This window comes from Lagopus muta, chromosome 1, assembly GCF_023343835.1.
Source record: "Lagopus muta isolate bLagMut1 chromosome 1, bLagMut1 primary, whole genome shotgun sequence".
Taxonomy (NCBI): Eukaryota; Metazoa; Chordata; class Aves; order Galliformes; family Phasianidae; genus Lagopus; species Lagopus muta.
This window is the reverse complement of record NC_064433.1, coordinates 11861629-11886929: the sequence shown is the minus strand read 5'-3', so window position 1 is coordinate 11886929 and position 25301 is coordinate 11861629. Positions and strand designations below refer to the sequence as shown.

The following is a 25301-nucleotide window of genomic DNA, read 5'->3' as shown; positions in this document are numbered from 1 at the left end:
CATTGTAAATTAATTTATTATTAAATCATTATGACACTAGATGTACTAGGAGGCAGGCTAGTAAAAGCAGTTACAATATTGAGAGCAAGACGATACTGAGCGATGCAGGCCAGCTGCAGCATCCACTGACTCCACCGCAAATTCGTCAGCTCAGTACTTCTCTCTCAGTTCTGCACTTCGTGACTCTCATCAACATTGTGCAGAGTGGGCACAAACGGCACTTTAAATATACATGCCTCATGAAAGCATCAATCTAATACTTAGCAGATCTGTGCATTTTATTTTAGCAGATGTGATTTGTCAGCCTCTCCTGGATCTCAAGGCATCTACTTTTACTGAGACTAAATAAAGCCTTCTGGGAAACTCAAACCAAAACTTCTGTTGGGTATTAAATGAGCGCCTTTTAGATTCTGAGCAAATAAATACTCTATTAGTGTTTCATAAAGCTGATATAGAAAAATAAGTACACCAAGTATTCATCTCATAGTTTATACATGTGATGTCCATGTTGTATAAATAGATGTGTGTATGCAGACATGCATTTCTTTTACAATGCTAGTGAGCTTTGTAAATAATGAACTTTTGCAGATTTCACACTAATCAAATTATTTCTTGCAAATGGGTATCCATGGAGGCTGCTCCCCAGGTTTTCTAATTTTCCTCATTATGTTCTCTAATTTTTCCAGAGAGACAGCTCAAGCAACTACTTGATATACAAAGGCTGTACCCAGCTGGCTTTCACTTGAGCAGTTGCTTTGATACAGCATCACATGATGATACTCATTACTTCAGATAAATTATTCAGAAACTCCCAGATGCAGTGTCCTGCAGTTTGCTAAGCTATAGGAGAGTTTTGCTAAAGTGTGATGCTCTCCTACTACAAACAAATCTGAATTTGTGAATAAAATCCTAATAAGCCAAAAGAACCCATACACAGGGTCACCAAGATGCTGTTCCACGTCACTGTTAACTGCTTGAAAACTTCATTTAATAGAAAGGTTTTTTTTCTTTTTCTTAGTGTTTTCTGAAGTCTACTCCAAAGATATCTCACAGTAGCTAAAATTTCTAAAGCTACAAGTTCTATTTCCTGTAATTCTTAAATTTTTAAACTTGAACAGTTTAACATTTTCAAGGCTACTATAGCATTCATTCTTCAACTTTCAACATTTCAAAACTTATTAGAGGGCAAAGATAGCTTAAACTTAGCCCCAACTTTTTATCTTTTCATGAGAAGTTCTTCAATAATCCTTAGAAGAATAGAATATTTCCTGAAACATTATTTTATATATATGCATTAAACATTATATATATATACATTACAAATTTTTCCCGTTATTCACAGTGGCTTAAAGCCATCAAACACAGTTTGCTGAATCTAGAGCACTAGATTCTATCCCAGCATAATCGTATTGCCTTTAGGAACAAGACATCCAGCAGAGACTTGAAAATATTCTCAAGGCAAGGAAGGGAAGCCAGCAGGCTGTTCCCTAACTAATTCGCCTGTTGTCCACCTCCTACCGAGCTCTTTAGTAGCACAACATCAACAGGAGGTTGCAGAGGAGTGGAAATAAAGGGCAAGTGTGAAAGGCTTGTTGTGTCTCATGAAAGAAAAGAAAGGCAGTGGCTGTCTCTGCCGCTGCATCAGGCCAATTTGCCCTCATGCAGAGCCAATTTCTCCTACCCTGGTTAGATGCCTCAGGATCAATAAATGTGAAGGCCTTCCCTGGTGCCTGCCAAGACCAGAATGTGAAGCATCTCAGCTACTTCAAAGGCCCAGTGTTATTCACAACCAGGGCAAGTGTGCCCTGACGTCTTCTCAAATGCCTGGGAGCAAAGGGGTGCTACAACGTTAGTATATATCTAGTTAAGCATTAAAGCTAAGTTAAGATGAAACACCCTCTGGAGGTGCCTACAGTACAAAGCTCACGGTGTTCAGCAGTGGATTTCAACATCCCACTTTGACATCACTGAACTGGGCCAGCTGGTTTTGTTTCTGTGGAGTAATTCAATTCAGATAATTAGACTGAGATGCTGTTATCAAGCATTCCTAAATCTGCCATTTCAAAAACAGGATCACTATACTAATGCTCTTTCTGGCCTTAGCATAGTTTTAGTCAATTTCACTGGTGGATAAAGAATGCAAATAGTCATCTCCAAAGATCAAGTAAAATGAAGGTAAATAAAAATTGTCACACATTCTTTCTTAAGATCTTGTGATTCTGAAGTCACCTTCCTGATGCTGGGAGATTGATTCAAGCCTCTGAAAGCTTATTCAGGATAATCACATTAAAGCTGCCTGTGAGAAGCTGAAGAACAATCTCATAATACTAACTGATAAAATGGCAGATGAATTTTAATCTCCATAAATGCAAAGAAATGCACATTGGAAAAAAATAACCCTAACTCTGAATACACATACATATGTAATGACGAGCTCTGAAGTTGTTATTACCACTCAGGGAAAAAAGAATCTTCAAGACATGTGCTTAAGCCCAGCAGCACACAAAACCAAAGAGAACATCAGCAATCTCAGGAAAGGAATTGAGACTAAAACAGTAAACATCATTATGGCATCAATACAGCACTCACATCCTGAGAATCTGCACTTGTGGCCATCTCCCCTGAAAAGCTGAGCTAGCAGGGGCAGCCCCTGCCATCAGAGCTGGTAAGAAGTTGTCTGCAAAGGGAGATTCAATGGTCTGTGATTCTCCTGTTGGACAGATACCGCATGTGATACCAGTATATGACATTAGTAATAATATATATTAGTGTAAAGAGAATTATTATGTAGTGTTTTTCATTATAAAGAAGCATTATTAATACCACCTGATACCTAGTGAAATTGTCAGCAAGCAGCCATCTAACGAAGAAATATTTATTTTGCTTTTTTCATCTCTAGAGAACACATAACTGAACTGTAGATCTCATTACCCTGAGAGGCTGTGAAATAGGAAGGTTTAAATGGACCTGAAAAGAAATTAAACACATTCATAAAGGATAGTTAAGCACAATGAACCTTATGCAGCCTCCAGCTCAGCATTACTTTAAGAAACTGGGAGATAGAAAGTAGGAAGGTGTGAGAAGATTATATCTGCTTGGCTTCTCGTAGTTTTTTCCCAACCATCTGCTCTAAGTCGTACTTAGACACAGGACACAGGTTAGGCAGAGAGCTATTCTGAGCCAATAGAAAAGACCTTATGTTCCTATTTTGTTTTCCTCATTATGTGTAAAGGAGGAATTCATCTCTGTTCAGCACAAGGCCCAACTTTCTTTCAGCTTTCGAAACACAAATCTCCAGAATTCTAATTCTAATTCCATTGTGATTTATACAATCCTCATTCACTTAATTAATATCATAATGGTAATTTTTCAGAACAGCAAAAAGAAGAGTAGTAGGTAAAATAAAATGAAAAGCAGATTTCACCTGTCCAGGAATAAAAGCAGCTTTAAAAGTATAGATATCTAGTCTATCCAGTCACCATCACATGTATGTTTGGACACAAAAGATTTCTACAGTCAGACAGACATAGTAACACTTTTTAAAGGACTGTACTTTCACAATTTTGACTGAAGTCTATGAAAACTGAAAAGACTGAAAAGAACTGCAATGCAGAGAAAGGCCTAGTGCATCATTCTGGCCAAAAGTTTGTGTGAGTTGGCTTTATTTTCCAAGATTTTCTTTTTATGTTAAAGAATACATATGAATGTACAATGAAGAATAAACTTAACACTAGGAAAAAGCCCTACTCACTAGCAACTTTCTGTAGAATGCAAGCTATGTTAGGTATTCCCCATTCATTTCAATTCAGTGTTAGCCATATATTACTTTAACTTAAAAAGTAGTGAAGAATTTGGCATGTCTCATCAGGGACTCTCATCACAGCATGACAACTGTCCGTGTTGTGTGAGTTATGCAGTCCAGGAACACCTGATCACAGCATGCCTTATAGTCCAGCTCCTTTGATGAGAAATTCCCAAAGACAACACTTTAGGTTTGTAGAGAAAACATGTCTCTGGCATTAAAGTCAAAGATTTACAGAGAAGGGAATACATTGCATAGAACGAGAACTAGCGAGAAGACATCCACCATTCTTTCAATCGGTTTTATGGCTTATCTTGCTTTTCTTGGTGTTGCAAAATTTGGTGTGCATGAATATATGCAAAGCTGAAATAGTACTTGGCCACACATAATGATTAAAAAGTAAGAGCTGAGTCTCAGTTCTCAGAAGGATCAAATTTATGGTGGCACTATTTCAACCTCAAATTCAAAACAAGTTTGTACAAAATCTCAGCTGATGGGCACTGAGGCATATGAAAGGCACAGCACAACAGCAAAAAGGAAGGGCAACATTCCCACTTCAAACATCTCCGCTCAGTTGCACACGATAGTAATGAATTTCAATATTCTACTCTCCCTATATAGCTCCCTACAGCAACATCAGTGTGATCTCTGCACACATCAGGAGAGCAGAATAGCAAAACAGAGAACTAGTGGCTCAGAACTTACAGTGATCAGAACGGCAGGAACAGCTAGATTAGGTCGATGGAATACGAGATAAACATGTCCACTCTCACTTTTGTCTGAAGTATGAGCACTGACCAAATTAATAACTGAATGCTCTCTGAAAGATGTACAAATTCAGTACGTCAACAACACTGAACATGCAATAGGAATGTGAAGCATAACTAATATTTTAAAGCATGTCCTGGTTTGGAAAACTTCTGGGTTTACATAGCAAGGTTTGGGCAGTGCTGGGCAGCAGAGGCTGCCTCTGAGCAGAGCCCAGTGCTGTCCCATGTCAGACCAGAGCCATGAGCAACATTGGAGAGAGCAGGTTAAAGAAAGGAAAAAACTGCTGTGTAACAGCAGCTAGAAGAGAAATAGAAGAGAAGCAGCCCTGCAGCCCCCATGGTCAGTGCCAAAGGAGGGTAGGAGGTGCTCCAGGCACAGAGCAGAAACTCCCTATAGCCCAGGAGCAGGCTGTCCCTCTGCAGCCCATGAGCATAACACGGAGCAGATCTCCACATGCAGCCATGTAGGAGCCCATGGTACACAGTCCATGGATACCACTGCAGGGGCCAGAGCTGCAGTCTGTAGAGAGGAGCCCACAGTGGGGCTGGAGCGCTGTGGGAGCTGCTGTCCAAGGGGACAGTGCTCGAGGAGCTGCAGCCTGTGGGAAGCCCATGTGGGGTCAGTTTGGGAAGGTTATATGGATAGCTGCTCTGTCATTTTCCCCTTTTTTTGGGTAATAACAGTATTTGACAATTACTATGCCAAAATGGAGCACAACTGCTACCCCAGAAAGGAATAAGAATCTAACATTACATACCTTTCTCAGATGAAGAAGTGAAGTAAGTAAAAAATATTTTAAGTCTAGGATCCTAGATGGCCTTTCTACCAGTCAGATCATTAGTGAGAACATTCAGAAGAGAGAAAAAGCTATTAAATTTTTGTGAATCTGAAGAAGAAACAAAGGAAATATAAGTAGAACAGTATCTCAGATGTTATGGATGGCAGAGAAATGTTTGTGCGTATTGATTTTTTGTTTGTTATTAAGCATCCCAATAATCATGGGAAGAAAGCCAGCACACATGCAGTTTGGCTATGAGACATGATGTAATTGTCAATGACTGCTGTCACACTCTTTGAAAATCCATTAGAAGTGAAAGAGGGAAAACTTATCATGAATATGTACACAGTCCAGAATAAACAGTGTTTGAACACAAATTTTCTGCCATCAGAATATCCATTGTTCTCTCTGGAATGAATATTCATGAAGACATAATTGCAATATTGGTTGTTGCATAAACAAAATCTCCAAAAGCACGCTCCTCATCTGAATAGGAAACCCTTCAAGTTGATCAATAACTGGAGCCTATGATGAGAAGAAGGCAAACCTCCTTGCAGATGAAATATCTTTCCACCAAGTGGATTTCAACAAAAGCCATTCAGTGGGTTTTGGAGCATTACCCTGCCTCTTTTCATTAATGGATAGTCTATCTGGGATTCTTTAAAAAATAATCTGCATGATTTTTACAATATTAGCATAAAAATTGATCAATATGATTTGTCAGTCAGTTTTTCAAGCTATCTATTCTCTTGTACGAACATCACTCATTATTACAGATGCTTGAGTAATACATGAAAGTATGTTTATTACCTTCCCATATTAACATTAATTCATTGCAATTCTTCTTATTCTTACCTAGTGATGGTACAGACTGAAGAGATACTTCACTTCTTTTTTCACAGCTGTCAGGATTAACACTTGGGGGAAAAAAAGGTTTTCTTTTACTTCTTACTAGGCTAATGTCTACTCTTTTAAAAGTATGTATTTGATTCCATTTCAGCCAGCAAAACAAGAGAACACTGGACCAGCAGAAATCCAAAAATAAAATTTGACTTCTCAAAAATTAACACCTACATTTAATGAAAAATCTGAACTATTTGATAGATGTCAAATGCACTATGAAGATATATGCTAACCAGATGTCATAGGGAAACATGAGAAGAAGTATAAGAGAAGAAATAAGGTCACAAAATGCTTCACACATTTGAAAAACGAAAATATAAAGGGGATAAAACTTAAAGTTCAAGCAAATTTGAAAGCCTCTTTTGTAACAAACAAATATGTCTTTTAATAGTTGGGTAGTCATAAAGTTTAAGATATTTCTGTATCTTTCTCAGTACTCATCAGAGCACCTGTGCTCTGTCTTATGTATTAATGTACACCTTCCAAATACAGTCATACTCTCTGAGTTGTGAAGAGGCAAAATAGTTCAGATAGTGGTAGTGACAAAATGCCCAAGTAGAAACATCATGACACAGAAATCAGCCACAGACAAATGAGGAACAGAAAAGACACTGATAAATTGCTTTTTACAAAGTGGACCACCAAAAATACATGGCAGTTTTAGTGAATACCAATGGAGGCTATAACTGGCAATAGCCTATAGCCTAAAGACCCCTACTAAACACACTGAAAAAGATGAGACTGAAAATTCTACAAAATTGCCTCCTCTGCCCCTCCAAAACAACTAATGGGCTAGAGCTTTCCCTGTTCTGCAGCCAAACCAGAAAGAAATGGCATGATTCTTCTAGCCAAATTAAGGGAATTAGGGAACCCTTTAAAGATGAGTGTTTAAGTATACAGAATCCATCAGTTCAGAAATTGCCATGTCTGACCTTCTTCACCATGTTTATAATGGTGAAAATTGATGGTAGCAAAAGTCGCAATACGAAAATCACTCCATCTTGTGTGAGCAGTGGCAAACACTTTCATGTTCATGAAAGCACGACTGTGATGGATCTGTCAGAGGCTATTATAGTATGTCTAGAACTGTTTAATTTTGAAATCGATACTCAATTATTTTGGGTGCTTTTTGTACAGATGGAACAGAATGTCCAGATATAATAACAGAATGGCTTGGGTTGGAAGAGACCTTAAAGACCATCTAGATCCAACTGCCATGACAAAGGCAGGGAAACCTCCCACTGGACCAGGTTTCTCAAAGCCCCATCCAACCTGGTCTTAAACACTTCCAGGGATAGGGCATCCACACCTCTGGGCAGCCTGTTCCAGTGCCTCTCCACCCTTGTGAGGAAGAATTTCTCTCATATCTGATCTAAATCTACCCTCTTTTTATTTAAAGCTGTTATCCTTTTAAAGCAGACAAGGGGTCTGTCCTCATCTTTCACATGGACCCAAATAAATGGAGCTTTTCTGTTTCCATAACAGGAAAACTGGAATCACTGAAATTTTCTTAAAGGAGTAAAAAGTGTAGAATGATGTTCTTTAAGGGAAAACCTTCACGTCACAAGAGTATGCTTTTTAACAAAAAAGGTATGCTACAATTACAAATTGCATATGAAAAAAAAAATAAAATGGAGAAATCAGGGTGTACGTAAGAGAAATTACATTGAAGAAATCCAGCTGGAAAGAAGAAAAATGTATCTGCTCTTCATTTTCACAGTTTCATAGGCAACAAAAATGTAATGTTTCACCGCAATGTGCAATCAGAAATAATTATTTTGATTAAACATTAGATGGTAGTCTGTATAATTTAATTAGATTTAAAAATTTCTCGGTGATGACTGCATCTGCTTGGACACACCAGTCCTTTACCCCCACCTTCACTGGACTCAGGGAATTTTCTCAGATCTGGGGAGTTTTTTTTTTTCTTTTTATATTTCTGTTCTGAAACAATTTCAGTATTTTAAAGCATCACAAATCTAAATCTCTTTTTATGCAGTCTGCATTGAATTTTACACATCTATGCTTTTATGCTTTTTCACATTTTATAGTCACTATTCCAAAGCCTTCCAGTATGAATACTGAAAATACAGTTCTGCTGTTCCCAACTGTTTTGCAGCAGCCACAATCCACATACTAAACACCTACATGTTCCTTCCACTTGGGAGGAAAGCTTGAAATTGTACCACTATATTTTTTGTTTAATACAAACAGTGCTTATCAGCCACTGGGTTTGCAGGACATCTGTCAGGAAAGACAGGTAAAGTGCTGTTTATCTGTCAAAACTCAAATACAGGACATCTGTGCTTAGACAGATTTTTCCAGTTCTACTTAACAAGGAGTCTAGCACTCACTTTGAGGAGACTGGTCTGGAGTCAAAGCACAGAACTTACAAAAGCCAGATTACTGAGACCTTTTGTAAAGCATGTTTTATATATATATATATATATATATATACATATACATGTACATATACACATACACATACACATACATATACATATAAGAATAAATAAAGAAAGAAAAAGAAAAGGAAAAAAAAAAAACAACCATGGGAGACAGGAAGCTGTAAATACAGTGAATTTTAGGTCATAGAATGGCCTGGATTGAAAAAGACCTTTAAAAGATCATCTAGTTTCAACCCCCCTGCTATGCACAGGGTTGCCAACCATCAGACCAGGCTTCCCAGAGCCACATCCAGCCTGGCCTTGAATGCCTCCAGGGATGGGGCTGTCCTAGTTTGAGACCATTCCCCTTTGTCCTATCTCTATGCACCCTCATAAAGAGCTGTTCCCCCTCCTGTTTATACGCCCCCTTCAAGTGCTAGAAGGCCACAATGAGGTCTCCACGGAGCCTTCTCTTCTCCAAGCTAAACTAGCCCAGTTCCCTCTACCTTTTCTCATAGGAGAGGTGCTACAGCATGACAGTTCATGTCAGTGGTCCTCCTCTGGACTCATTCAAAGAGCTCCATGTCTTTCTCGTGCTGGGTGCCCCAGGCCTTGATGCAGTAGTCCAGATGGAGCCTCACAAGAGCTGAGTAGAGGGGGACAATCTCAAGACAAACTCTGTGGTATCTGTGTATTTTGTGAAACTCAATTGCTAATGCACAGAGAACTTTGCTTTCATCCTCACTAGTCTGTAGATACATTGTGTTATACGTAAAGAGCAATCAAAGAATGTTGAAAAAATGAAAAATAACCTCCCTTTTAAGGAATCTGAAAAACAGTGAGTGTTACTAGAGTTATTAGTGAGCCATTCGATTTCCTCTGTAGGAACAATACGCTTTGAACTGGTTGCCTGGAAATATCCAACAAGTCAGTACAACAAGGCAAACTTTCCAGTCAAGAACATCAAATCACTTTCTACTTTAGATGCAGTGAGATTGCTGACCTTCTGGAAGAAATTTAAAATAAGGCCATTATGAAGATTAATTTTTAAGAAGGAGAAGATTGCTATTCCTTTTTAATTAATAATCTCTGTTAAAAACAAGAGATTTCATAAAAAAGCCAGAGGAAGGAGAAACAATAAAAATGTGGCTAGATGGTCATATTGTAATGAGTATGATCCCACAAGTCTACTTTGTTTAACGTATCATGCTTCATTGCCATTTAGAGGTCAAGGACTGAAGGATTAAGGCTATAGAGAGAATAGGATTAAAAATCACGTAGTCTGATTTCTATTTACGATTAAATAATATTTCAGAAGAAATTTCAACCTTCTGATCTTCATTTGCACTAAGGCCTTGCAAACTTAGCAAAATCTTTGCTAAATACAACTTTATGAATTCTTTTCTATGTGAAATGAGTTTCTTTAGGAATTTTCCAATTTGGAGCATCCACCATGCAATATTTGTACTTTGGTGGCAAAAATCAACCTCATGCAGTCAGCAAGAGATTTGCTATGTGCTTCAGTGGTGACTGCAATCCAATTTATAGCTCGTTAAAATGTGAATTGTTAAACTTCTGTCCCTGTTTTTCCAGATGAGCTTAAAAATCCTTCTCCCTCCTTTTCTAAATTACATTATGCATTCCAACTGAAAACTACTTAAGCTTAGCTAGTTAACTTGGCAGCAAAGTGAAAAAGGGATGCTATTAGAAACTGAATGTGAGGAGCTCCAGTGGAACCAGCAGAAACTCAAACTGCTGTTCATTTCGCCACTCAAAATACCCATTTTGTGGTGGTCATGTAGCCTTGGTCCTATTTCAGTAGTTCAAGCTGCATTAACATGCTAGCTTCAGCTTTCTGGCCATATTTAGAAGTTCATCATTGGTAAATGTGTTTATTTTACTCTGAAATCAAATAATAATTTGCAAAAGTTTTACAAATCAAACCTATTGCAATTTAAAATAAATGTTCATTACATTTTATATCACTAATGAACGTACTGCACTCTTTACACTGGATATTTATGCTAAATGCTTTAATAAACATTTAAACCTTAAGGGAACGATATATCAGCAATATAACTTCATAGCTCAAAATCTCAGAGCGTCTTACAAGCAAGTTTCCCAGCCACACAAATGATGTGCTTACAAAACACCAGTTCATAAAACACTGAAACTTGAATGGATTTCTTTTCGTAATGTCATAAACTAATTTGAATGAAAGCCTATGCTTTTCCATATCTAAGACCATGAGACAATCTTGTCTCTGCAAGTTGCTGTCAGACAGTACCTGTTCAGGCAAGGACTCTGTGGGTCATAGTGATCTCCCCACTTGAACACACAATCTAGGTGAGTAGTGGGAGTGCTGAGCACACAACAGCCAAGTACTAGCTAAACAGTCACAGAAAATAGACATTCTTTCTTACTTTTATTCATTCTTGTCTCCTTGCAATTATTAGCTCTATTTAAGATTAAGGTTAATACTCCACAGGGATTTGTATATCTGCTATAATGAGAAACTGTAATGGCTCTGAAAGCAACGCAATACTTAATAGTTCATTACAACTTAAAGGACTTATCTATCACACTGACAAGCAAGCTTCAAGGAAGCACTCCTGCACCTCAGGCTTCTTCTGGAGAGATTCCAGCAGGTTGCCTAGGGCTGGCCCCAAGGCACAGGCAACCAAAGTATGGACATGTGGACGGCTCTTCTGTCCTCGGTGTTACTCAAGGATGAACAAGATTTTCTCTCAGAATATGTGTCACTGCACCCAGATTGTCCAGTGAAATATCTTCTGAACTCCCAGGAAAACAAAAACCACTAATGAAGAACCCCCCATTCTTATTTTTATTATCATTATTGTGACTTCACTGAAGGGTTTTTTTTCAGTCAATGAATTTCCAGCTGGCATTGCCAGCACAAAATGCCTTTCAAATGGTTAGAAATATTCAAGAGATTTCCTCTTATTATTTAGTAGATTCAGATCTTAAAAAGCAACTTGAAAAAAAAGCATGTACTTAAATAGCAGAAAAACTTATTGTGATCAATATTATTACAAGTAATTACAGATCCATTACAAAACTGATGGCATTAAATGCTGCTTAAAAAAAGGGTTAGTACATTGCAAAATAGAGTGCTAAGTAATAATTCTGTGGTTTAAAGGTGCAGTATTCTTATCATCTGGAAACACCTGGATTTAAGTCACAACTGAAAGTGAATTTGGTAGTCTGTCAATCAATTTCCTAATTCCTAGTCATTTGTTCGTATCACAAAGCCACCAGGCAGGAGTGTGTGATGGGCAGTCTCAACCCAAAAGTGACTCAGTAGGAAGGGTTTTGATGCCTAAATTAAAAAGCATTTGCAGAGCAGTTTTAAAAATTTGCAGCAAAATTACTCATCTGTGCATGGCGCTCTCAGCTGAACCCTGCAAGCACTGCTTACTTGCCCTTTGGAAAAAAACCAACAGTTCTTGGCACAGCAACTCAACCCATCCCAGAGGAGGAGGTTAAAATGTCTAGGGACAATGTCATGCTCTGTGCTGCTCTCATATTTTCTCTCTGGATTGATTAATATGACACTATATTCTGCACTCCATCTGGCAGAGGAGCTTACTAAACATGTTTCTCACACTTACAGCACAGTATCTTTACCAAGTTGTAATAGAGAAAGTTTATGTGTTTTAAAATAAAAAAAAATAGGTCTCCTAACATTTTTTTCATGGATAAGCAGCAACCTCAAGAGAGTGTGCAGAGGAGGTCATGCTCTGGTTGGTAAGCAGAGGAAAAACTTCAGAGCCTTGAATATTTCACTGAGCTTTGGATCAATATTTAAGACGCAAGCAAGTGATCAACCTCTGTCTTCAGCTGTCTCTGTCTCTACAGTGGCTCATCATTTGTACTCCATCCTCTACCCATGGATAAATACCCAACAAGAGATCTAGATTCCCTTTCAGGCACCAGATCATCACTTATCAGATGCTGCAGCAAGTACCTGATCCCTTACAACGGGGAAATCCCTGCTTTTCCCTTCACGGAGAGGAACTCCTTTGGACATCTGTCATTCATCCCAAACTTCCTCTCTTGCTGGCAATTACTAAATGTGTACATATTGAAACAAAACAGTCCTATATTTTCCATGGAAAATACCAGGTCATATTTAGACTACAGCCTCCAAATAGCTACAGTGAAGAGTTAAACTCATTTTGGATATCTCTGCACTTTCTTATGAGATGGACAGATGACTACACAGAAAGTCTTTCAATGCAGTAGACAGCTATTCTTTATTAAATGAGGACAAAAAACCACAATAAAAAGTAACAGAGGTTAACTAGCTTTTTGTGAATTGCATGGCTGTCGCATACTATGGACAGAAAACTCTGTTAGAGACGGGTGCTGTGGCCTTTATTTAGCAATCCTATCATCTATAGCTTAGTTGTATGTTTTAAATGAACATTAGCTAAAATTCTCCAAGGCAGTTTTCTTGAAAAAGCGCCCATATGCACTGCTAACAAAACAGGTGGAGGCCTTTTTATATATCGTGATGTATCATTCCACATAAAAACATTATTTAATATGCTGACCTATTTAATAACCAACAACATCCCAGAATTTAAAGACAACAATCTATGCCAGTTCGAAGTTGAAAAAAGAGACTCTCCTCACCAACACCAAATATAATTCTCTGGAAATAGGGTTTAAAATAAAAATGCTGGTAGACCCTTGATAGTAATGGAACAAATGGTACCATTTAACACATAATGCAACTACTGCTTAACATTAGATATCAATCATGACATGTATAATTCTAGGAATTTTTATGGTGATCAAGTAAAAAAACACTTTTCCAAAGCTGGTATCTCTTTCCACTTTGGTGTCTGAGGCAAATGAACTCTGTGTGTTCGTACTGTCTGTTTGTTGAAGCCTGAATCTATCACTAGTTTTCAACTAAAGTTAGCTGAGTCACAGATGTCTCACAGATAAACACATTAAATGATATGCAAAAATCAGCAAATGTGAAGGGGAAGATGCCTTACAGGTGCTCCTGCACCCAGAACGTTACACTGGGAGCACAGCAGATGGCCCGGCCCAGCCTGCTCAGAGCCTGCAGGCTGTCCTGGAACTTGAGGAACCCACAAAGTCTTGGGAGAGCCTGGGAGAGTGGGAGAACAGGGAGGCTGGAAGTGGATGGAATGACATAAGGTAATCTCAGAAGAACTGAGGCTGTTTCTTCTTAAGTTATGCAAAATCTTTGTCAGAATGATGTATTTTGGCTATTGATCTTTTTATGTTTTGATTTACTCATCTTCTGGTAAATGACTGATTTTTGACACTATGTGATCATTACTTTTCCTGATAGAATTTTTATGATGTTCTCCCACAGAAAGAAAAAGTGACCTCAAAAGACTGTCAGAAATGAAAATAATTTTATAAATAAAATAAATAGACTGCAGTGTGCTGCTAAAGATGTGAGATCACAGCCTAGTCCCCTGGCTCAGGAGCTGCTTAGGCTTTCTGATAGAAAATACCAGAGAATCCTAAAGGAAGTTTTCAGAACCAACTTAAAAAACAAACAAACAAACAAAAACAAACAAAAAAGCAACAAAAGAAAGCAAAACAAAAATAACTCCACAAACGTGCAAAAAAAAAAAAAAATTAAAAGATTTTTACAACTCACAGAGAGAAAAATTAGAGAGAAGCAACAAGCATAATATCATATTGAAAGAGACAGTATTCAGAGTCACAGAGCTCTTAAAAAGCCCAAAAGCTTCCTAGCGTCCTCTCTCAGCTCATACTGGGCTCCATTCATTCAACAGAAATGAGGGCTTGATTTGTAGCTGTAAGATGTCTTGATGATGCTTTGCCTAATCAGCATGGTATGGCATTTCCTCCTCCTTTCACTATCTTCCCTTACCTGAACTGTTTTGCACAAGTCCCACATGTAAATCTCTGCTACAGATGCAGCGCAACCCACCAAAAAGGCCCCAACTTCTTTTTACCAGAAAACAGAAATTTGGTTTCAAATGCAAGGTTACTATTGCTTTGGCAAAATGAAAACTTATCTGCAGATGAGTATTCAGCTACTACACACTGCCACTAGTGGGCACTGGAATGCACAAACAGTATCCATACAAGACAGAAGTTCACATCTTGGTGGCCAGTGAAAACAGATGTAAGAATCAAGAAGTAATGCTTCACCCATAAAAACAGCACACCTCAAGTGCATCTACAAAATGCAAATATAAAGAGATGACATCTTACAACATGATGATGAAGAATCAGGTAAACAATGACAAATAACTTCTTATTATGCTTGTGATTTACTTTGAGTGGTAATTTCTGTAGAGTTCTGCATAGATTTAACAGTAGAGCCACTTGTACTTGCTAAAAGGAAGGAGGTGTATGCAAACATAGACATTTTGTAGCTTAATCATGGCAGAGACACTAAAAGAAATCTGAGAAATAGGAAAAAAAAATGTTTGTTATGTGGTTTGACTTCTTGAAGAAACATGGGATGTATTAAATCTAAATAAGGTGAGAAAGTCCTAGATTTTGGCGTTGTTTGTTGCTGGTTTTTTTTTAACAACAATCAAAGAACCTAATGATATGAAAAATTACTAATTTTAACAAAGCCTGGTGACATTTGAGAAAATACTTGTGTAGTATTCCTGTTTTGCATTTGTGGAGATACAACAACAGAGTCAGAGTTGCCCATATAAACTTTCTTCCATCTCTGAAAATCTGTCTTTCTACCAGAGTTAGATGGTTTAGAGAGGAAGAACACCTACTGGAAACAAGCAAAACGGTCAGCTGCAGACTAACTGCAGGATTTCAGTTATTTCTAGTATTAGTACGCAGGGGTATGCAAAAACTGGCAAGGCAGTAGCTTAGACCAGCAACACGAAGTGGGACTGTATGTTAAATTGTGAGATCTTGAGAAAGAACTATTTCTTAGCATTACGGCACTGATAACACAAAATCATATTATAATATTTTTTTCTTAATTCTTAAGACTTTTTAAAGAGGTCAACAAAGAAAAAGGTGCTCCTGTGTCTCACATGAAATGTTTCCAGCTAAAAATGTACTACATAAATTTTTAGAAAAAAGTAAGGAAAAGTGGGCCTGTGTACTCATGTGAATGCTTCCTGCTGTTGTAAGACAGTTACTACTTTGAGGTTACAGATGGCCTAATCAGAGACCATCCTTTTGATTTGGAATTTAACATTCACCTTCAAGTTTTTTATTTTGTTTTGTTTTCTGGCATACTAAATATATCAAGAATTAAAAAAACAGTTATATAATAACGATTAAAAAATCGCCAGTTTTCTTTCTTTCTCTTTTTTTTTTTTTTTTTTAAATTGGAGAAAGGGAGATTAGGATCTGAGATGTTTAGAGATGATTGATCAATGTGATGAAGTTGGTCTTGAAGATGGAAGAAGAACTGAGTTCTTGAATTCATGGCTATCTGCATGGTACCACATGTACCTCACTAAGCAATGAGAGAAAACTCTTCGGCTAGGGTGAGAAGTCCTACATGGCCTGAAGTGGCAAAGTACGGGTATATGGAAGTTGAAAGTACTAGGTATTTACGCCTGAACCACATCTCTGGGCCCCTTCATTGTTAAAATAGAGCTGGTATGCACAGTCAATGAAGTCAAAAGGCAACTCCACTCTCCTAAATAAACATCGCTCTTTTTCAGTCAAGTTTGTGGGTGTAGAGTAGATGGAAAGGCACATGACAGATGATAATAGGTGAAATCAAAGCTTTATTTATAGTTTTGACTCTAGGTGATAGGAGGTTGGCATAAAAAGCAAGAGTGATAGAGACTACTATCGATTGGAGTGGATTAGAAATGAACTAAGTGAAATGTGATTTTCAGACCTCCGGAAATTTCCACAGATGTTTAATCCCCAATTTTCTCCAGAATGGAATTTTTCCTGAAATGGATTAAAGAATTTGAAAAATTAAATTACTTCATTTCTTCATTTCCACATTAGACTACATTTTATTGCCTTATGGGACTTGTACTTCTTTTCCATATTCTTTCCCAAAGAACAGACTCTGTTAGCAGACCATTCACACAACATAGCTGTAAGAATGCACATCTGAGAAGTCTGCTATGTGTTATAATTTTATGTAAAATGTAGCAACCAGGGAATCTGGCTTACAGCGTGCAAAACTACATTTATCTGCAGACAAATACTGGTCAACCATTCTATGATTCTATGATTTTTCATGTAAAAAAAAAAAACAAAACACCAAAGCTTAGAAAAAATTTAAAAGAAGTATTCTAATCAGACAAATCCAATCTTTTAATTCTGGTTTTCAGGAGAGAAGAAAATAAAAGTCAAGACTTTCTGAAAGATACCAGAAATGTGTAAAATATTCCAGTTTGCATTGCCAGCCATTTCTCTTTCCTGCTGTTATGAAATTCAAGCACCATACAAACAAAGAAAGAGGCAGTGTTGCTTCAGAGAACTACCATCTAAGTAGATCTGATGGAGAAAAAGTCAAAGTAATTTGCCGAAACTCACTCAGAAGGTCATGACAGAGACAGAAATAAAAATCAGCCCTTAAAACCTCCTGACCTACAAAGGGGGTAAGAGCAGTGTCTGTCATTAAAGAAAAACAGAAGGAGTTCACAGCATGAAGGCAGAGAAAGCTTAACATGGTAGAGCTTGTCAGTGTCTTGGAAAAGATGTCAAATTTTCTTCCGAGAGGAACGATGTGCTGGAAGGTTAGTTCAGACTTTCAAATAGAAGTGAATGAGCACCAAGATTTGCACGTATGGAATGCTGGGGAATATGGAGAATTAGTTTTTGGCAAAAGAACATTGAAGAGCTGAAAGTAGAGGAGAGGAGATGTTTGGAGCAGAGGGGGCCTTCAGTACTGTTAGACCAAAACATCAGGAAGACTCAAATATTAAACACTGCTCAGACTTTGTCAGGGTGGAGATGGTGTGCTGGGGGCAGAATGAAGAAGGATTTGGCAGGATTTGTACAGAAAGAGAATATGAAAGTTGGGTTGTTCAGATGAAGACTTGACAGCAAGATCTGATAGGTGATAAGAGCATAATAGTATATCTCAGGGAATCAATACAAGTTTCAAATATTGCAAAAGAACTGTAATGACAACACAAGCTATGCAGATAGCGATACGGAAGGACGTTAAGTATCATTTCCTATCTCAGCATGTTCTAAATTTTTCTATCTCTTAGTAAAAATGTGCCATAATAAATCATGAAATGTAACAGAAAAGATGTTTGGGATAAATAAGATAACCAAGTCATACTTAAATGTATTACTCCTTGACCTGACATTATATCTAATTTAAAATTCCATACCCCTGTGTGCTATAACAAGCACCATGGTGGAGGACCTCAGAGCAAGGTATAGTCATTTTAAAGCATTTTTAAGAGACTTTCTTCTGCAGGTATTGGACATTAAAAAAAATAAATAAATAAAAGCAAACAACCAAACACCAGAAAACCACAGCAGCAATTTTTGAGCAACTGAAGAGCTTTAGGAAAAAGAGGAGGACATTGCAAGAACAACCTCTATAAGAATACAAGATCTCTTCGTACTCTTTCAAGCTTCACTTCAGGTACTTTGCATTAATGAGGTGAGTAACTTTAAAGTACAGCATGACCCAGAACACTATCCTCATTCAATAATCTAGTAGTCAAATATCTGTAAGATAATGCTATTTTTTAATGATTGATCTTCATTTAAAATTATATCAAACACTGCTATTTTTTAATATTTCAGAATTTTTTGTGATCTCAGTATAACAGTTATAAGAAAGAAAAAGCAAAAGCAACACACATTCACTCCAAGTAATGTGGTACGTTACTTTATAAATATAGCTGGATTTTTCTCCTGTTTTTTTCTGTATGTATTCCTTCATATATGTAATTAGTGATATTTATAATACAGAACTCCTGTGCCCCTGTTTTGTTTCAGTAACACTTCTTTTCAGAACAGAATTTACTCCAGGGACCAGTGTTGTAAGTGCTGGAATAAGCATTACAAAATCATTCAGACATGTAATTTCTGATGTCAGAAGAGAACGTCAGAATTACTGCTGAAATAAAGAAGGGATTTTTAGAAAAAGCAGCCTTTCAAAAAAGAAGTCGTCTGCAAAAATGGAACAGTTTATACCAAATCACTGCCCCTAAATTTCACACAACCAGCAACTCTTCAATGACACTTTATCAGCCCAAAATTGCACTGAGTTTTCTTTCGATTAATAATATCTACATTAAACAATGTAATGCATTTTAGAAAATTTAAAATAAATCAGACGCACAACAAGAAAGCCTATTAGTCAGTTGAAAATACCAAAATGCTTTGAGAGAATGTAAATAGCATGCATGCATCTAATTGTCTATATCTCATAATAGCAAAACAAGAAGCATTCTTTAGAAATCATTCCTTCTTAACTGGCTCATTTAATTTACACTGAAGTATTAAACAGTAAAATAAAATTCCTCAGAAAAAGATCCATCACTGTGCATATTTAATTTGGCTTTATTAAATGATTCTGATCCCTGAAACTTTACTAGAGGAAAAATAAAAATCATACTGAGTGCATAAGCAATAGTTTGAGGAGATGTGTATTCCATCTCTCTCGTTGAGTTAGTCGATATACAACTCATCTCTCCTGCATTTCAGCCGCAGCTCTCTAAGCATCCCCATACTATTTACACTGATAAATTTAAAACCCTTAACAACACAGTACCCCCAAATGCAGTCACAAACTCGGACAGACACAGATCTATTTTCTCCCTCCCACACGGTGCTTTATCAGACGCTATTTTGTTTAAATTGGCTACTAAACAGCATAGCACTGTACCTTTAAGTACAAATCAAACAATATTCATATTCCCACGGTGCTGCTAGCTTCCCTTATGCATTGAATCGCCTGTAGATTAAAAGCTCAGAATCTGAAAAGGGATTCTGTTCTGCAGACCAAAGTTCTCCGTAGGAGATGAGGGAGAGGGTCAGTCCCGGAGTCACACACACACAACAGGCAGAAAACACACTTGTGATCCTCAGCTTTGGATAGCATCAGAAAGGGGAATAAAAAGCAGAAACACATGGCACACTGAGAACTGGTATCACTTATGGCTTGTAACCAAAGCAGCAATTAAACACCTTTCATCATTCCCCCAAATGCCTGATTTTTGTAAGAACTGAGAGAGACACACACACAAAGGCAAATCCCCTTTGAGCAGCAACGAAAACTTAATAACCTACCATTTTCTTTGCACTCTTCTGGAGGTTTAGCCTTTTTCGCAAGTCGTGGATCCAGCCATGATGTTGTCTTTGTGTTATGGCTGAAAAGAAAAGAGATCACTCTGAGCAGACACATACTGAAAGGAATCAAGTTTATTCCTTAAGAAAAAAGGGTTAGTCCAACAAAATTGCAATCGATACACTTAATTTGCTTACTGGTTCTAAGTAGCCCTGAAGGAGGTGTAAGAGTAATTGTGCAAGGCAGCTGTAAATTTGGCAACCTCAGCTCCCTGTCCTCAAAGCAGCTATTTTTATTAAAATCAACTAGAATGTTGCCAAGTTAACCTCATTGAAAATGCAGAACTCATCCAGAGCAAAAGGAATTTATTACAAATACAGTGTTCTCCCGTTGAATGAGTGCAGGCGGCAGGATTCTGTACCAATCTCATAGTTTTCGGATAGAATTATTTTCATCTTAAACCTGTCCTTTTCATAAATGCAGGTTTCTTATTTCTCACCAGCAGCACTGGCAAGGCATAGCGAAAGTAATGCAAATTACGGCATGTTCCTGCAAAGACTATGTTTCCGGACAGAGTGATTAATGATACTTTGTTTAACAAACCTTTATCTCTTCATAGATAATCCTTCTATCAAGATAAAAAAGATATGCACAAGCTGAATGAATCATGTGGCTTCTTTCTATACTCTGAATAGATCTTTGAGGAATCAGCCATGAAATAGCACTGAATTGATGCAAGCTGTTTTCTAAGAGATAATTTTGTCAAATGAATTGACACTTAACACACCTAATGGGACTTAAACCAAGATTTTTTCAATGTATACCTTTAGCATAAGCACTTGGATTTTGGAACCTTTTTTTTTTCTTTTTTTTTTTTTTCCTAAAGTATGTTAAAGAAGGAAGATTATAAAACAGAAAAGGATGTGATCATTACTCCTTTATGTTTTGAGATGCTTTCCTTACAATACCATCATTCATAGTCCATTCTAACCCATGTTTTATTTATATGATACACCCTAGGAGGATGCTTGTTCCATACAATTTATATAGTACTGAATTATTTAGGTTATTATTAATTTGCTATGTCATTGTAAAGTATACTTAAGACCTCTCTTATAAACATTAGCATAAGGTGTAGAAAAACTGGGGGCCTGGCAAAAAATGGCTTAGGATGCAATGGTTAATTGGTGAGTTGCTGACTGATACAGTCCACGTGGTCCAAACAGCACTGGTTCCCCCAGGGAAAAATAAATGCATAGTACCAGCCCTTTCTCACACCTTAACTCACTGTTTAAGCCTTGGCAGGTAATTTTTTTCCTCTGCCTTGATTCCTCCATCTCTGAAAATAGTGATAGTACTTACTGCTCAGCATTATTGTCACAATATTAAGTCTTCCTACACACTTTGGATGAAAAAAAAAGGAGGTGAGCATCATGCACGGTTAAAATGGCAAACAAAATGAAAATTGAGGCATTTAAATTCCTATTTTAAGCACATCCTAGTCTAAAACACCATTTGTGACAGGTGAGGAGGAAAAATGAAATCACCTATTTTAGGAATATGGCTGCATCTGCAGAATATGAAGAACAACAAACCAAAGGTAAAGCAAATTTGAAACAATGCCATCTGCCCATGCTTGATTTCAAATGTAAGTAAGATGCTTTCTCTGAAGATTTGGCTGCCTGTGGTCTCCTGTAGGGTTATTTTTATACCGCAGTCACAGCCTAGCTGCGGCTTGTGCAGACATACTTGAGCTAGCTTTAAATTAACTAGTGGAGCTACCAGCAGTGACGCTGTTGCAGCAGCGTGGAGCCCAGCGTGGGCTGCTCTCAGCTCCTTGGGTGCAGCCAGCAGCACACACTGAGCTCCATGCTACTACGGGTGCCTCATTAGCAGTGCCAGTGCTAGGCACCAGCTTGGGCTATCGGTACAAGCTGCAGTGGCAACTCTGGAATATGGGCATGTCTGTGCAGTCGCCACTGACTCCCAGCTACCAATTCTGAATGACTGCAGGGACCCCCACTGGTTGCAGTGATTCACAGATAGTTTCCAATAGCTCTGAAAGAGCAGAATATACGACTACACTTAGGAATTTTTGCTGTGATATAAAATGCATCTCAAAGCACTTTAGAAAGGGAATAAAAGCCATCACTCCTATTTTAAAGGTGGGAAAATGGAGTCACAGAGACAGCAAGCAATTGTCCATAACCACCAAAAGACCCAGTGGCAGAAGCAGTGCTAATGGCCAACTCTGTTGTAAGCTGGCTGGCTGGTGTTTGCCTCGTAAGACTGCACGAGAGCAGAACAGACCAGTTCACCAGCCCTGAAAATATCCCTGTGACATTTCTAGAATAGGCCTGAAATGAGTTTCCAGGCTTCTGCAAAGACAGGTGCCAAGCTGAAAATAAGCCCAATTCAGTGTTATTGTTTAAACGTGTGAATTGCTTGAATTACATCCTTTGAGGGTTTTGTTGAAACCAAAAGCAACAACAAGCAAACAGCTAAGTTTCCCTTCAGCATAAATGTGGCTTTCATAAAGCCAGGAGGACTACTGTCTTCCAGTTTTGTCCACTGTGCCCATTCCATGCAAAACTAAAACTAAATAAAAATGTCAACAGTTTTTCCAGCAGGAGAACGATCTTTCAGTCTGCAGCAGCATTTCAGAGAGTGAAGATAGTATCTCATCTAGATGAGGTCTTACAACACCCAATTTCCTCTTCTACTTTCCGTCTCACTCATCAAAAGTTTAAATTATCCACAAGAACTTTTATCTAAAGCAAGCAGAAGGACCGAAGTACCTTTTGAAAATCACCCCTCTGCTCCTTATACATCTGTGTGCTTGCTCCCTTGCTCCGCACCTGCTCTATCATTCGTACAGAAATTTATGGAATCACTTGCAATGGGGCTTCAAGTACTTCCAGACAGGTGCTCCAGCATATGGTAGAACTCCTTTTCCTTTTCTGAAGATCGACCCTATCTGAACGAATGCAGAATTAACAATAGGGCAAGAGGGAACGGCCTTAAGTTGCACCAGGGAGGTTCATATTGGATATTTGGAAAAATTTCTTCTCGGAAAGAGTGGTGAGGTATTGGAACAGGCTGCCCAAGGACATGGAATCACCGTCTCTGGAGGTGTTCGAGAAGAGCGCTGATGTGGCTCTGAGGGACATGGCATACTGGGCATGGTGGGGATGCACTGATAGCTGGACTAGATGATCTTAGTGGCCTTTTCCAACCTTAATGATTCTATGATTCTATTCTATAATTCTACGAACTCCATTTTCTAACATCTCTGCAAAACCACCTTAGAGGCAATTGTTTGGATCACCTCAGCAACCAGGTACCCAGTGCAGCTACACTCCTACAGTGAGTAAACACTTGACTACCACCATGCATCTCTCTGTAAAAGAAGGAAATCAGTGCTCCTGCTTTACAGTGTTGTGGTTGTCTCTGTATGTCTACTTCTCTGCTACTGAGGAGGTAAACACAGCAGGGTCCTCTCCCAATCTGCTTTGTGCCAGCTTTAGAGTTTCAGGCTTTGGAAAGATACTTCTCTTTCCATACACCATACTGTTGTTCAGGTTAATCTGAAGCCCCGTCCTTGGAGGCATTCCAGGTAAGACTCGACCAGGCTCTGAGCAACCTGATCTAGTTTTAGATGTCCCTGTTCATTGCAGGCGCGTTGGACTAGATGACCTTTGAAGAGATCTCCTCCAATTTAAATGATTCTATGATTGTACTCTATTATAACCTCCTGTTTTATGTCTTCCAGAAAGGACTAAAACTGAGCTTAGCCAACAGCAGAGACACAAAAGAGGCAGTCTGTTCTCCAGACAGACTGAAAATGAGAGGAAGAATGAGGGCTTGGTAGTGTTGGCTGTCTGAATGTCCCAGGGCAGGCTGCAGGGACAACACAGGGAAGATGTCAGCTCCTCTGAGTCCCAGTGCTCTGCCTCTTCCACATTCAGATCTGCAATGGATTAGAATCTGTAGAAGCTACAGACAGCATTTAGCTCCAAAAGAGTTTTTAACCTAATTTAAAAGAAGCCCTGGTAGGAAAGTTTTAACAGTGATAAGAAGACAGAAGGAAGAGTAAAATGGTCAAATTAATACCAATGGCAAAAGTAACTCCGACACATATCCACTGCAAAAGCTGTGAACATTTTAATGTGTCTTAAGCACTAAAAATCCTGTAAAACACATAGAGGATAAGCTGTCCTGCCTCACCACTACATCTAACCATGTGTGCTCTTTGAGGAGTCCTGCAGATAGGCCAGAAGGAGAAGGGAATGAGGATTTGCAGATTAGTTATGAATGAGTTGTGGAATAACAGAGGCGGTTGTGGAACAAATGCACAAACGTTCAGAACAGTTGTCATTGCCTGAATGAGCATGAAGCGATGCAACAGAAGCATCCTGTGAAAAATACAGCTGTGGCTTCACCAGCATTTTCCACTGGCCACCGTTTCATTACTCAGCAATAACCATACCTCATAATTAACGGGCAGATTTATAAAGGCTATACTTACACAGTTTCCATGATATTGATTAATAGCTACAATGACTGAACTAATACATGGTTGCTGACAAACCAACCAGGTATGCCTCAGAATGTCTTAAAATCAGCAGCAACCTCCTAATTCTGGAAACCTTGAAAGCAATGAATGAAAAATCTCTTTGGTTCTGGCAAATAGAGGTGGAGAATGAGAATAGCAGAACATTTGCAAATTCAGTCTGATTTATTAGCTGCTGTACAAAATATTATCAGCTGCTGTACAATTTTAGACCCGAGGTTTATTGCAGTGTTGAAAAATAATGTCAAAATAAACTCCACCAGAAATGATTACTATTTGACTATACTAGCCAAAAGTCAATATACTAATTACTGAAAGTTAACTTAAATCCTCTTTACCAAGCACTTACACTTGCCAGAAATAGCTTATTGCAGTCAGTGTCCTACCATATCAATTAGAATAAGTTATAAACTTACATGAAAAAAAAAACAAAACAAAACATTTTTCAGCTGGTTTAAATGGAGTGAAAGAAGCTCAGAATACTTCCCAGAAACTCTGACTCAACCTCCCGTTCCTCTCTTTGTAGATCTGCTCTCAGTACTTTGCAGCCTGTTCATAACCCAATTTCCCATTATCACTAGAGCTTGGTGCCAGCACCAAAGGCTCTCTAGCAGTTCAGTGGATATTTGTCCATACTTTCAGGTATTAAAAAAATCCATTGCTTGGAGTGTGGCTTTTCTTGCTTAACAATGTACTAACTTATTATTATTTGTCATTAAGTATATTATTTTACTTAAGATTTTTAATATGATAGATTGGTGTTAGCAATCTGCCAGTTTAAAGCACATAGATGAAGTTACTTGTAGTAACAAAGCACTCAGAAAATCTCTTGAAAC

General features: G+C 38.1%; 1 protein-coding gene across 8 annotated transcripts in view; it reads right to left on the bottom strand.

Annotated features, from left to right (window-relative positions):
* The window catches only part of MAGI2 (membrane associated guanylate kinase, WW and PDZ domain containing 2), a 719944-nt gene that overhangs the window by 210623 nt on the left and 484020 nt on the right, over positions 1-25301 (bottom strand). For all 8 annotated transcript variants that reach the window (XM_048953502.1, XM_048953442.1, XM_048953458.1 and 5 more), the window contains one exon: positions 19895-19974. In XM_048953502.1, coding sequence (XP_048809459.1) covers positions 19895-19974 — 80 coding nt within the window. The remainder of the gene's footprint in view (positions 1-19894; positions 19975-25301) is intronic.